At 40.6% G+C, this 14,471-nt stretch overlaps 1 protein-coding gene across 1 annotated transcript in view; it reads right to left on the bottom strand.

The window, feature by feature from the left end:
* Positions 1–7,093: 7,093 nt before the first annotated feature.
* ZNRF2 (zinc and ring finger 2) overlaps positions 7,094–14,471 on the bottom strand; it is a 53,465-nt gene continuing 46,087 nt past the window's right edge. Inside the window, exons 3-5 of the mRNA XM_054274231.1 lie at positions 10,141–10,246; positions 9,348–9,425; positions 7,094–8,231 (exon numbers count right to left, since the gene is read on the bottom strand). Coding sequence (XP_054130206.1) covers positions 9,368–9,425; positions 10,141–10,246 — 164 coding nt within the window. The 3' untranslated portion in view covers positions 7,094–8,231; positions 9,348–9,367. The remainder of the gene's footprint in view (positions 8,232–9,347; positions 9,426–10,140; positions 10,247–14,471) is intronic.

A 14,471-nucleotide genomic window follows, 5' to 3' on the forward strand; every position in this document is an offset into this window, starting at 1 on the left:
CTTTTTGGATACCAGCATCCCTGTCCCTGCAGGGTGGGATGGAGCAGGGAGCCTCCTCTAGTGAACAAACATGCTGAGGGATGTTTGCAGACACCAGCAGGCTCCAGCCTGCACTCCCCCCAGGCACAGACATTGCTCAGGTGTCATAGCCTCAGAAGGAGAATGAGACCTTACAGAACAAGGCACTCAAAAGCCAGGGGAGGAATTTCCCTGTTTAGCTCCTGCTGCTGCAGGAGACTCTTCCCACCTTCCCACTCTCTTTGCTACCGGGTGTGTGTTGTTCCCCTCTTTCTGTTAAAAACAACACAGCATCCAGAAGTGGACATGGACCACTGGCTGTACCAAACAACAGTGTGTGGTGGCAGGGCCAGACACACACACACGTGTACAATATCACTATCTGTTGCTGACAATTCCCAGGAACACCCTGGGGCCAGCACAGCATCCCAGTCCATCCTACAGGACAAGCAACTTGGGGCAAAGGTGGCATGTCCCATGTCCCAGCCACAGGAAGGTAGGATGTGATACCAACAGATGCCACTAATTTAAATTTCACACGTGAAATCCTTCACCTACTGAACTGGAATGATTTCCTGCAGATTTTTCTGATGCAAAGCCAAACTCGGCTCTAACTAGTTATCGATTGCTTCCATAACACAGCTCAGGACTGAGCAGGAGAACACAGAAATGACCAGTTAAGGAATTCAGGCTTTCCAGAAGATGACTGGGAGGAGCGGCTGGGGAAGCGAGGAGGGGTGGTGGAAAGAAAGTTACTCTAAGAAATGATAGGAACATGTTCCTCAGTTATTGCATCCAACTGTTTCTGGGTGCAGGCTTGAATAATTTATGCATTAGAACTCTCATCACCCACAGAGAGAATTGTGATGATCCAAAAGTCACTGTGCTTTAGCAGTGGGTTCAGCTTCCCCCAGCCACACCAAAAGGCTTATCTCAAAAGTGGAGCAAGGATGTGCACACAGCCATGGGGGAATCTGTGCCATCAGTCCGTGGATCACATTCTATCAGCCTGCACAAGTCACCCTGGCTGGGAGCACCACCCAAGAAGCATCTCCTGCCTGGAGAGTGAACTCCTTTTGTTTTCTCCCACATCATTCACATAACCTTGGTGAAATGCACTTGGTTTTACTCAGAGCTCCCACAGCTCCACTCCCAACTGGTGTAGGGGGAGAGGTGTAAAATCACACCTTCCCCGCAGCAGACTTACCCCGTACACTGTCTGAAACCACGCGGCTCAGCTGTGCTCCTGTCCTCATCTCACTTTACATTCAGCACAAGGGCTACGGCTCCCCAGCTGCTGCCACGCCAGGCAGGAAGGTTTGGAGGGGTAACACAGCCAGCCAAGTCTCTCACATGCACAGCTACCTGCTGCAGGTGACCTGACTTGCAGAGCTGCAGCCACTGCCCCAGGAGAAAGTTTCCAGGCAGTCCACATCACAGTGCTCTGCCCCGGTCAGGATGCTCCACTGGGGAACAATTTAACACCCACAGTGGCTCTGGGCAGAAATTCCCTCCTCCAGCAACGTCTCTGTGCAGGGGGTTGTTATAGTAGCCTCCTTCCAGCTGTTCTGTTTAGGAACAGACCAGAGTGCTGGGAACCAACTGGGACAAAGAAATCCATGCACTGCCCAGCCACAGGTATGCTGTCAGGGAATCAGTTTTTAAGAGGCAACCATGAAGTGTTTTGGGAGGAAGCTAAAGTGGAATTTGGGTTTGAGGAAACTGTAGGAAAGAGCAGCTATTAAGTTACCTTGATCCTCTGATGGGAGTTCCCAGACTCCAGGTGAAGAGAAAGGCTGTTTGCTACCATCTTTGCCCCATATTCCTTTTTTTTTTTTTTCCTTTGGAAACCACCTATGAGTTTCCCTACCTACTGACCTGGCAGCTCTAACTTATGCTACCCTTGAAGGCCATTATGTCTGCTGAAGACCTACAGAGGATGCATTAAGCAGAGACATCTCACCTCCAGCCTCCAGCCACCCCCACAAAACAGCAGCTACATCAGCTCTTGTCTGCTGAGACCTTCCCTGCCCAGAGGGATACAAGCCTGTCACATCACTGCTTGTGGGACAGGTGAAGAGTGAGAGGGACCCAGAGGGGCCAGAGGGGGCTTGAGGGTTGCACTCCCACCTGCAGGACTGCAGAGAGGTGAGATGCCAAGCTGCTTTTCTGGCTGTGGCTCTAAACCATGCACTGCTTTTCCTTCCTCTGCTCCAGCTCAGACATACAGAAGTTCTGTCCCACAGCAACGGCTCTTTCACCAATACTTTAAAAAAAAAATCACCTGGAAGTGTGAGGAAAACTGTGCTTCAAAAGATTTATTACATATATTTGTACATATTTTACATGAATGGAATGTTAAACATCCAACCTAAAAATCAATAAAAAAATATTTTCATTCGTGATTATGTACTGGCAAACCACTGAAAAGAGTACCTTAGAACAACTTAAGTCAACTTGCAATCATACTGCTCAATTAAAAAAAAAAAAAACAAAACAACAAAACAAACAAATATATTTTACATTTACATTAGACATTGCAAATTACATTCCAATTTCTTCTCCGGGTAATGAAGGAAGGTATCTTGTCCATTACCACTGCACATACAGGTGGCATTTCAGAAGCAAGCATGGACTTCCCTCTAACTCACCATGGGCAAGGTTAGCTCTGTAGGAAGAGGCATACAAAAAAAAGGGAGTACACACTCTGCTCCCTCCCAGCAGGTATCTGCCAAACGGTGGGAAGAGCCAGAATGAGATTTGTAATCAAGGGATAAAGGTTAACACTGGATCACCACTCATTCAGTGCCACACTGCAGCTCTTAAAATTTGTTACAAGTAGTTTTTATGTAGTTCACTAAAGCATCCCCTCTACAGCTAAGCCACCTCCCTTCTTCCTTGAAAGTTATAGTGCTTTGGCAATATCAGCTAGGGGAGAATTCTTCACTGTATGGTAACAAATATTCCAGCTTCATCTTAATATATACAAGAGCATAGAATCAAGCTTTGATGTCTCTTTCTCTTAGAACTTCACACCTTGAGAGCTTGTGACCAGTCGTGTTGAGAAGTGTTTACTATGAAATATAATATATCAGCATTAAAAGGGACAGATTTGAAAGAAAACAAGAGGAACGGGATTCAGCAACAGATTATGTTCTTGCAACATCGGGTTACTTACACTTGAAACTCTGCCAAAATCGAGCAAATCCTATTTATTGTTGCAAAATCTTTGCCAAAGCACACCCAAGGGCAAAAGTCTCTCAAACAAACACACATAGATTAAAAGCTGCCAGAAAGATCAGTGAGTGGGCTGGCTGCCTTCTACTTCTTTATACTGGCAACTTATTAAATCCAAGACAGAACCAAGTCCAGCCTTTTTCAGGTGCAGGATATTCTTATGGTGCAGGATATTCCTTTTTCAGGTGCAGGTTACTCCTATGGCGGTTTACCTGAGCAAGTCTTCAACAACTAATAATGCCCCACAGTGAGCACATTTTACAGCTTATCCCATCATCAGCTCCGATGTACTAATTGAGACATGACTTTACAGAACACAAGCAGCTTGGAAAGCCAGCCTATAATTGTGGAGTAAGATAACCAAATGTAATTTGAGAGTATGGACTGGATTGGTTTTTTTAACCCCCAACAAGCTAAACCATCTCCAACTTGATTTTAGAAGCAACTTATTTATGTGGAGAAACAGAAACATCACAGATTTTTCATTCAGGAAAACAAATCCTGGACATAGTTCTGTCATGGATTTCTCACGCAGAGTGTTTTGAATGACAAAAAGTTAAGTGGTAGGAGCTGCATGAAAGAAACCACAATTGGCTGGATTGTAGGAAATCCATAAGAAGCCTTCTCTTACAGTTACAACTTTTGCTGATGCCAATGGAAAGCCTATTCATTTAGGAATATGGCCTAACATATATCTCATCTTCAGCTAGGTAGAGAAGAAATGGATACTGAAATGACTTTAAAGCTCGGAAGGGTGGAAAGTGAATCATCAAATATAGCACTCATCAAAAAGAGAGATAATCCTCCACTACCAAAGGTGAGCTGGAAGATCCCATAGTAGCACTTCTGCACTCCCAGGTGTGTGGTAGTCTCTCAGCAGGAAAATCCCAACTGCACAGCAGAATTAGTACCAAATTTGCACACAAATACTCCTTCAATACAGGAAAATGGCTAAAAGCCACAAGAAACTCAGAGAGATCACTGTCTGTATCAAAAGCAATGTTTTGCCACCATTTACAAAGAGAGATAATAACATCCAAGTGCCAAGTCCCTTGCTTTTGGTGGAACACAGAAGAAATGGAGCAAGTTTCTAAAGCCCTCACATAGAAAAGGCAGAGCACTAAAAGTGTTCTCCAGCACATCTCGCATATTAGACATATCCCTCCATAAACACCAAAGATCCACATTTCTCAATAAAAATTATCTTTCCCATATTTGCTGAGATTTCAGTTTCCTGGGAGTCTGTTGTACCAGCTCTCCAGCCTTTCAGCAAGGTTTAATTAAAAACCCAGTGCTCCTAAAATTAAGAAGTAAGATAAATGTATAAATCTTGAGATTCAGTCATAAACCCCCTTTACATCATAAGAGGAGAAACAAGGAAAAAAACCAAGGTCACAAGTATCCACCCACATTTTTGTACATACCCTACATGTTTTCCCTTCCAAAATACCCCAGTACACTTCCCCTTGATTATGACAGCTAATTTGACTACAAATAAGACCATCTGTTTTTGGCTTTATCCCTCCCAAAATTAAAATACCAATAATTTGTGGTGTGCTTCATATTTTTGCTTTTACATCCTGCTCAACTCATTGCTGAATGTACACACTGCAAGAAAATGAGCTACCTCCTTCCAAAGGAAAGCATTATAGATATACTGACTTGTAAGAGCCAGGACAAAGGGTGCCCTGTGCTGACAGCAGTCTTGACTCCCTTGTTATTGTACGGGGTATGGTTAAATACAAACCAACTCACAGCCACCTCCACTATGAACTTCAAAACACGAGCTGCTACTGAAGAGACATGGGTATGTTACAAGGTCAGAAAAATCGCACATTTCAAGACAGTGTCAAATCTACTCTTCCCCTGCTGGCAAGCAGCATGTTTATGGCAGACCTGAGTATGGGAATTATTTCACACCCTTACATACTTAGGGAAGATATAGGCCAGATGACAGAAAATACTCTGAAACAGCACAGAATTGGCAATCTCAAGATATTTACAGGCAAAGAAGCATATCGCACCGAAATTGAAGTTATTGCTTCTTGTGGACAAGTGTGGTGTTCCTTGTTTGAGACACAGGACTTGTTTGGTGTTTATTTTTCCCTTCTGAAGCACAATGAGTTGACACCCCTGTGAGGACATTTTCAAAATGAAGGTGTTGTCTGTGACTAGAGCTGTGCCTACAGCATGGTCATCACCAGCTGATGGTGACAGAAAGCTTACCTAGGTGAGTTTCCACTGGTGTTTTCAAACCCAAGCATCACTCTCATGCTTCCAGGGTCATTCCAGGCTTGGTCTATCTTACAGGTTTTGATACAAGAAAACCTCCCATTGTCTTTCAGAAGAGATTTATGGATACCAAGAACATCAAACTAAAGCTGACCTTGTATCAGTTCCTCAAATAATCCAAGGAACTGCTGCTCTACTGTGCTGAAGCTGATGGAAGCTTCTGTACTCTACTGTACTCTACTGATGGAAGCAGCCATGGACTCTTGCCTGCAAAAGCTTCACCAGTGCAATAGCTAGTGACCTGCTTTTCCAACACTGTTCCTAAACATGGAACAACAGTTCCAACTGCTGGGCCTTTAAATCAGCTACTTCCATCTGAATACAGAAGCTGAAGGGTTTTGAGGAAACAGTAAGTGAACTAGAAGTATGAACTACCAAAACTGAGCTCAAGTTGTACACAGATTTATGTTTCTTGTATTTACGTACTTAACCCTCAAGCCAAAGACTATCTATGACCTCAGAGCACAGGACATCAAAACACCGACCTACCCCCTTTACATGGCTACAGGTGAGTTTCTGCAGGCATGAAGCCAACAGTAAATATTAAATCAATGCAAATGGAAAACTTTCAGAAGATATCAGGAGTTTAAAACATTGGGAAAATGGGCCTGCAGGCAACACCACTATTTGAGTATCACAGGTGCTGTAGTTCCACATCCCCTCCCTCCCTCCCCCAAGATAATACAAGGCAACACAAATATTCTCGTCAAAAAAGGACTCTGTACAGGGAATGACTGTACATTTGATGTGACTACAGAATCGAATGTGTGACAAAATGATTCTGCTCCCACTGAAAAAGAGAACTCAACAGGGCCCCATAGCTTATAGGTTCAGCTGAAACCAGTGATGCAAGCCCAAAAGTATAGAAACTGCACTGGCAATTATGACAATTATCTAGTTTGGACTCCTTTAGATTTGCAGCGTAACAAAGGCATTTTACAGAGCAACATTCAGGAGAAAATGTTATCCAGGGAAGAACTGCTACTCAAGCAAGATGGGAGAGTTTAAGAACATGAACTGCATTTCTTCTCCAGATAGCGGTAGTTGCTCCTGTTCTTTGCTCTTTTTGATATAAATCACAGCAGCAACAGAGAGAAATGTGTATTTAAACAAAACAAACAAACAAAACAAAAAAAACCAGAACCCAACCAGAATTATTTATGTACAAGAAAAAAAGTCTGAAGTGTTGTGCAACTTATTTTAGCTTTGAAACTCACTAAGAATACTGTTGCTAATAAATATTCATAAACTCTTCCCTGTGCTGTGAAATTCAGAAACTACTACAATTAATTCTCGATATAAAAAGTATGCTTCTAAACCCTGATATCTGTTCCAGTTCATTGTCTTTAAAAAAAAAAAAATCAATTTTAACTGTGATACCTTGTGGGAACTAATACATATCCACAGTTTTACTTGGTGTATCCACCCAGAGACAACCTGTGTTTTGTGGAGCTCTGGTATACCAATATAATACAGTAAAATAATAATAAATTAAACAAATGCAGATGAATTAAAAAAAAAAAAAGGAAAGATAGAAAAAACCTAAACTAAACAAAAACCCACACTGTCAAATGGTGGTCTCCACACGAAGACACCAAGGGTTTAGATGCAATGTACTAAAGATCCTGCGACCAAAAAACACATTCAAACAAGGAAACATGAACTTGTGCATGTTCGAAAAATAAACACAAATCCCACCTCGATGTAATCTCGCCCATGCCTATAAAAACCTCTCCCCATGCCCACACTTGCAGTTATTCATTTACACCTCAGGAGGCAGCCTGGAGATGAGAGTAGTACAATAAAATAATTACCTGAAACATCTTTAAAAAAATACCCGTTAAACAAATTACCTTAACTGGCAGCACTTAAAATTGGTAATTCATTTCTTTTTCCTATTTTAAAAAAAGTTGCATAGCTGTAAGATTTTGCTTTGCTGCATTTCTTTCTGTCATTTTGACTCATGAGCAATAAAAGAGACGTTTTAGTTACTTAAATAGCAATACAATGTGCAGATTTCAACAATCTCTATAGCTTGATCAATACAAATTAGTTACCTGTCTTGGTTTTACTCTTTGGACTGCATTGTGACAAAGGTTTAGTTACAAAACTTTGAAATACAGTATTCCTACACAGAGTGGGTTATGTTTTCTGTTCTTGAAAAAAGTGAAGAACGTAAAACAGGGTGTGAATTCAGTAAATTAAGGTCACACTGTTAGATTTTATTTAGTTTGCCATGTACTGTTCTTCAGCCAACGAGAAGGTGAAAACGTTCCCACTCCGATCTGGGGCCGTTCCCCTGTGAGGGTCTCAGAGAGCACGTATCGAACGTCTCCACTTCCACTGGAGGCAGTAGGAAACATGTCCAATAACTCGCTTCTTCACAGAACCAGAAGTTAGGCTGAAATTTGGAACTTTGGCCTTCGATACAAAACAGTGTCAGTAATGTCTCTGGGGAGTCGATTGTTACAGGATGTGCAGCATTTTCAAAATCCCTGTGTGTCCTTTGCATGAGTGTTTGGTATACTGAGCACTACTGTCAAGTAACGGTGTCTGCAATGCTTTCTCCGTGTCACTGTCCATCTTTGCCTTTTTCAGTCACAAAGAACTAAGTCTCAAGCCAGGCACGCTGTGTTCAGCAAGAAAACCTCACATCTCCTATGTTTTCTGATCAGTGGAAGCAGCTGTTGGAAAAGCAAAGGAGAAAATACCATTATTTCCGTACAGAAACCATTCAAACAGCATGAGCACAACAACTGAGTTTTCCTCCCCTTTTTTCCTAAGTCCCTAGTTATCACCATCCCTGCTATGGAAAAAGCAAATAGAATTTAACATGAGGCTGGACAGCCATGAGCATGTACATAGACACAGGTGTTCATGAACAGCATGCAACCTTCTGCCACAACCAGAGACTGGGGGCAATACAGGAAATGTGTTTGGTTATTGATTTTGGCTAACACTTCCCTGAGATCAAAACAATTATCTCAGTAGCAGAATATCTTCCTTGAGGTTTTCTTTGCTAGCCCTACAACATAGACACATGAAGCAACATGAAAGAAATGCACAAATAAATGCTAGTCATGAATACTTCAGATTTTTTTTTTTAATTTCCTTCAGAACAACAAAACCAAACTCTCAGCTACCAGATAGGATTTCAGATATCTCGATTTCTCTAAGAATTATGATTGCTGGTGTGCTTTGCAATGCTTAGGGGCAATTATTTAATGTAACCTAAAGTTTCTGAGTCAGTCAACTAAAGAATAAAACTTTCAGGTTTTAACACAGATTGCAGATCTGCAACCATTAACACAAAACATAAGCTGGAAAATGCAAACTTCTGTGAGATGGGATAGAAACATGTCAACATTTTTTATTTATTTATATGCTTTAAACATTCTGGAATGCATTAACATTAAGGTAGTTTTGAAAATACCTAGTTTCAACCTTTTCATATGATTCCAAAAGACTTCTGTCAGAAATACATGTCAGTACTCACAGAACAATCCAAAATGACACAGTTGTATTATTTTAATTTTGTTTCATTTCTATGGAAAAATCCTTTTAGAAAGTTAATGCTAAAGGTTTCTTGACACTGACTTGCCCCTTTCCAGTACTAAAACTGGAAAGACCATGACATGCAAGGATGTAGAAACCTTCTGCCTATATTGCAATATACATCAATTCTTACCGATTAATATCGTCGTTCTGAGACACAGTAGTAAATTCACAATTAAAAAAAAAATAGTACAGTTACTTCAGGTAGTCAAGATATTTATTGTCGGAACATAAATAAACATTACCTAAAAATATGAATCTTGTCTTAATCTGATGGATGCTCAGGGCAAGATCTATTTACTTCAAACCATTCATCTATGCAGCTGTTGGATACATGACAAAAATGAGAACAATTGACATGAATACAAGTAATATTTAGCAGTAGGATATGAATATAAATTGGTTTCTCCATTTCAATGACTAGTAGAATTTTATATTATACAAAGAAGTATATGCATATACACACATCACTGGAAAAATTAATAACCCCAAACCCCAGTAATACTTGGGTATTAAACAGTGTTGAAAACCTAAATTTCTTAAGTGTTAAAATTTTCCAGGGAAACATTTTACAAATTACAGACTTCATACACAGGTTAATTAGCTACTAACATCATCTTGCTTCTATCATTCACTGACATTTTACTTTCTGTAAAGTACAGACACTTATGAAAAAAACAATATGAAAGAGGTTAAAAAACCAATTCCCTCCCCCCCCCCCGCCCAACTCTATTAGCATTTGACGAAACTTAAGCCCACATGACCGAACTCCTCAGCCATGATACACATCCCTTCCTCATCCAGGTGATTCTCCAAGAATGAGGAGTTTGTAGCAGGGAACATGAACTTCAAATGCATTTGGTATAGATGCAAAAGATGTAATTTAAAAAATGCCTTTAAAGCTGCTACTGCTGTTTCTTTGTTATTTTTAAATGCAAAAAAGCAACTAACTTTAAGCACGTCTTTAAGCACCCCTCAAGAAGAGTTACCCATAAATGCAACCTTGTGAATTTTACATCCATCCTAAGGAATACTTGCCCTTTATGATATATGCAGAGGCAAGGCAGCCGTGCTATAGTATCTCCTTGCTGCAGCTCTTCCAGGCATATTGCACACTCCCCAGCATCTTTACTCAGCACATCCTCTGGGGAAAGAGCACAAAGTGAAAGGGTTAAGAATCAGACTACTACAAGCAAAATGTTCTTTATTCAGAACATCAAGGACAGCTATTGAAGAAGGTATTTTTTGTCCTGCAGAAAGGCAAGGATCAGTGACACACCAACTGATCGAAGATTCATTATGAGAACCCATGCTCAGTTTTCAACTTGGAAGTTAAGTTGAAGCCTGAATGTAACATTTCTCTGACAAGGCACTGTAGGTAAACAACTAGGTAAAGCTCTTCCTAGCTTCTAAACACTTAGCCTGTCATTTGATTTTCCTACTCTCCTACTCATCTCTCTTGTATACATCTGGCTTTCTACCACCAGCCTTGCTGGTAACTCATATTTCACACCTTCAACTTCTTCTCACCACACTAGCATGTTCTACAACCCATCCACCTTTTTCTCATTGTAAAGTGTGAAACTGCCAACTGTAGGAATGTGAGATTTCCATGAAGGAAAGGTCGCTGCTGTATAGCTCCAATGAGTCCTGGAGACTGAATTTTTTGCAGCATTACCAAGTCTGAGAAAAAAGGAGGAAAAAGTAAATTACTAGGAATGCAGAAGAGTTGGCTTTCACTAAGAAGTTTCTGGGAAAACATATTATTTTTAATAAAAACCTTCTCTCTTGGACACTTCTCTTAGCCAGAATGTGGGATGCACAATTCAGTCATAGCACAAACAGAAGATCACATAAAGCCCTGTTTGCCAGATGCAGATTAGAAATCCCTGTTAGACACAACCTCACACTCCACAGGGCACTCCCAACAAGAGACCACATAGCAACCAAACTGTCAGATCAGAAAGGTGCACTCTTGGCAAAGTAAGTCCACATGTTCAAGTTTCCATGGTTTCATGGGAAAAGCTTCCTCTTCATTGCCAAAAGGCACCTTGAGTGATTGCTTATGGAGAGTACCCTTTGCGGCTATGACTGAGAAACCAGCAGCTCTGTGCTGTTTTCTCCTGTGGCTCCATCACCACTGGCATTCCAAATACAGAGAATGACACACTACTAGAAAGCTACCATGGCAGCAAGAAAGTAAAAGGAAATTAGGTCTACATTGTTTCCATTAAATGACGGTCAGCTGTCTTGCAGGTGCTTGAGGTTCTAAAGCAGTGCTTATTTCAGTCTCCACTACATTCATTGGTTATTCTAAAAATCCTGCCAAAATCTAAAAATAATGCCATGTGTGTAGCACCATGATGAAGATGTGAAAAATATCTTGCATGAAGTGAACTATTATAAAGAAAACTATTCAAACAAAAATATAAACAATATACATCCACCACAACAAAGAAAATTTTAAAATGTATTTTAGGCACAGTAAATGCCTGTTGTTCAATCAGAAACTGTAAGCTTCTCAGAAGATTAGAAATACTAGGGAGACAATGTAATTTAAAACAATAGAAAATATTTTAAGAACTCTTACCTGTCAACTTGCCCAGAAGAGGGTGCTAAGGATAAATACTTCCTTGAGGTTGGATTTTGGTATTTGATTGCTTGGGGTTTTTTAATACAAAGGTATTCTAATGTCTGACCAGGAGGCAAATACTCTCCAGACACTGTCTGGCTACAGAGATATCAATCTTTGTCTGATGCTGTCAGACTTCATCCTCCTAGACCACCTCTTTGCAAAACTTTACAAGAACTCCTGTGAGCAGTTCTCTTCTCACAGTTAGGTTGTAGGAAGCAGCACCATTAATAATTCAAGCATGTATCATACATACAGAGCATACTTAATAAAAGTAACTTTTTCCACAGAGTCCCTTTATCAGATCAGCAGCTGCTACCCAAACCAAAATGGGACTAAGATACCTCTAGTGAATTAAATCCCAGTCTCACTCCCTCAAGCACTCTCATGAGGGAAGCATTTAGTCAAGCTTTGATAAGAGAAATTGAAAAGCTGTCCGATAAAAACACAGTTTATAAAAGAAAGCATTCCTGTGAACAGCTTTCCCATCGTTCTCTATTGTACATGCCTGGCTTATCCTGCACTCCCCAGACTGCACAATGCTTGGGTCTGAACTCCCACTGAGCAATTTAACAAGGTTCTGCACCTTTTGGCTAACATTAGGGCGTGATGCCAATTCAAACAATTTGTACCTCCCACCAGCCCTGGCGTAAGTGTCTGACACTCCTTTTATTTTCCCTCCAGTACTCCTGTACTCTCCCTTTTGCCAGTACTGGCCCTCCTGCACAAGTCCCTGGCAAACAGCGTGCTGCCCTCCCTGGCTTCACCCCAGGCTTTCCAACTGGGACAAGGCGCCAGGCACACACTGGGCTCTGCCCAGCCAGGCCAGGGGGAGCTGCTGCTGGCACAGACCAGACTCAGAAACACAGTGCAGCTCTGCCATCCCTGCAGGAGAGGCTGTGTTAACAGGTCTCCATGCTCCTCTTCCTCTGGAATAATGAGGAATCAGCATTCCCTACTTGTGCAAACCTCATGAATCCTACCTAAGGCTCTTGTGCATAAATACTGAAGGTACGAGTGCAAAAAAATAACTGCCCTAAATGCCCACGTGTAACTTGCACATTAACATACTCCAAACCCATATAATTAAGCTTGTAGTTAATTACACACGTAGAGTGATGACAGCAAAACCAATCCTTCACAGACTTATGACACCTTAGATCTGACTACCTTTTGACCATTTTAGGTTATTTGGATCATCAATCTCAGACAAAGAAAAAGGAATGAATAATCCAGTTAGACCCGGATCTGGTCAGAATTTGTTCTGCACTCTCCTACACCAACACTAGCTTGTATGAGATGCAAGTCAGTTTAAGGGCCATTTAACAATGACTTAAACATACCTGTTACAGAAAAATCTGTATATCATTTTGCACAGAACTACTGCAGTCTGAAGAGGTTTTTTGTTTTCACCTTTTTCCTGCAGCAGAGTGATTCAGCAGATACATTTTATTTTAAAAATTTTCCCTTAAAAAACCCAAACCAACAACAAAACACACAAACCAAAAGAAGGAGTAGCTTAAAACTTCATCAATTTTATGATTAAAACATTTATATCAGTGTATTACCTAAATGAGAGTGGGAAGAGGAAATAAGCCTCATTTTTCCCTTTCGCCCACATGTGGGGACACAGACAAATACCACACCCCCACATCCCAGTGCACTGCCCTCATAGGAGGTAAACACTCCTCCACCTTCCCAGCTACTTGAGCAAGTACTCACTAGCCAAAGACTGGTGTTAAAGATGAAATCTTGCAAAAGAGCATAGCATTTCCCTCCTGAGTCTGCTCAACTACTTCTTCCTCTTCTCCTCTATCCCTGGTTACTACTGTTTTAACTTGGGGTTGTCAGTAATTTTTCCTCCTAAGCTTCTGCTTTTATCTTGACTGGAAAATAAATTCTGTGGCATTTCTGCATTTATAGCAAAATAGGTAGTAGAGGATTTGCACATACTTTAGCATTTAAAAACTTTTCTTAGAACTTTTGAAAAGGCATCTAATAATTATGAAAGCCACTAACTCAGCCATGATTAGGATTATAGGCAATATCTGTGATTAAAGTGTCTTTCAACTGAGGACTGCAAAAGTGTATGCACTGCATACCTTCTGGATAAGGTAATTAAAATCTGTGCTGATGCTTTTTGTTTTGCCTTTTAAAACACAGGCAGATATAGCCCTAGGCTCAAGAAACTTGAAGTCACAAATCATGGAGATGTCAATATATTTTGGGAGCTATCACTTTATGGCTGCAGTATTTTACTTCACTCTGGGCATTCATTCACTGGAAACAGAACACTAAGTTAGAAACACCTTGACCCAATTCAGATTGACAATTTTTGAAAATGTCTGTATTTTTTTTTAAATTTAAAACCTTAAACATCCATGGAAGCTGCCATCACAAGTAGCTTACTAGTGAAGGACACCACAAAGATCAACCCTTTCAGGAACACTGAAACTTAATTGAAACATATCTTTTGAACAGCATTGACACTAAAATTGGTTAAACATCAGCCATTAAAAATATTGATGAAATTTTATTAAATAGTACATATTACCATGTATCTGTTTTGAAGCTGATGACTAAAAACTGTCCTAGTAAAGTACTAGAGACTGTCTCTGCTTGCTTTTAAATGGAGTATGCAGAGCTCTAGACATCTAGAAACCAATATACTTGTTCACATGTAGAGCTTGAATTCATCCATATTGCAAAATTTACAATTTTGCTGATATCACAAGGA

This window comes from Melozone crissalis, unplaced genomic scaffold, assembly GCF_028551555.1.
Source record: "Melozone crissalis strain CALT ecotype California unplaced genomic scaffold, PUWL_Pcris_2 ptg000016l_1, whole genome shotgun sequence".
Lineage (NCBI taxonomy): Eukaryota > Metazoa > Chordata > Aves > Passeriformes > Passerellidae > Melozone > Melozone crissalis.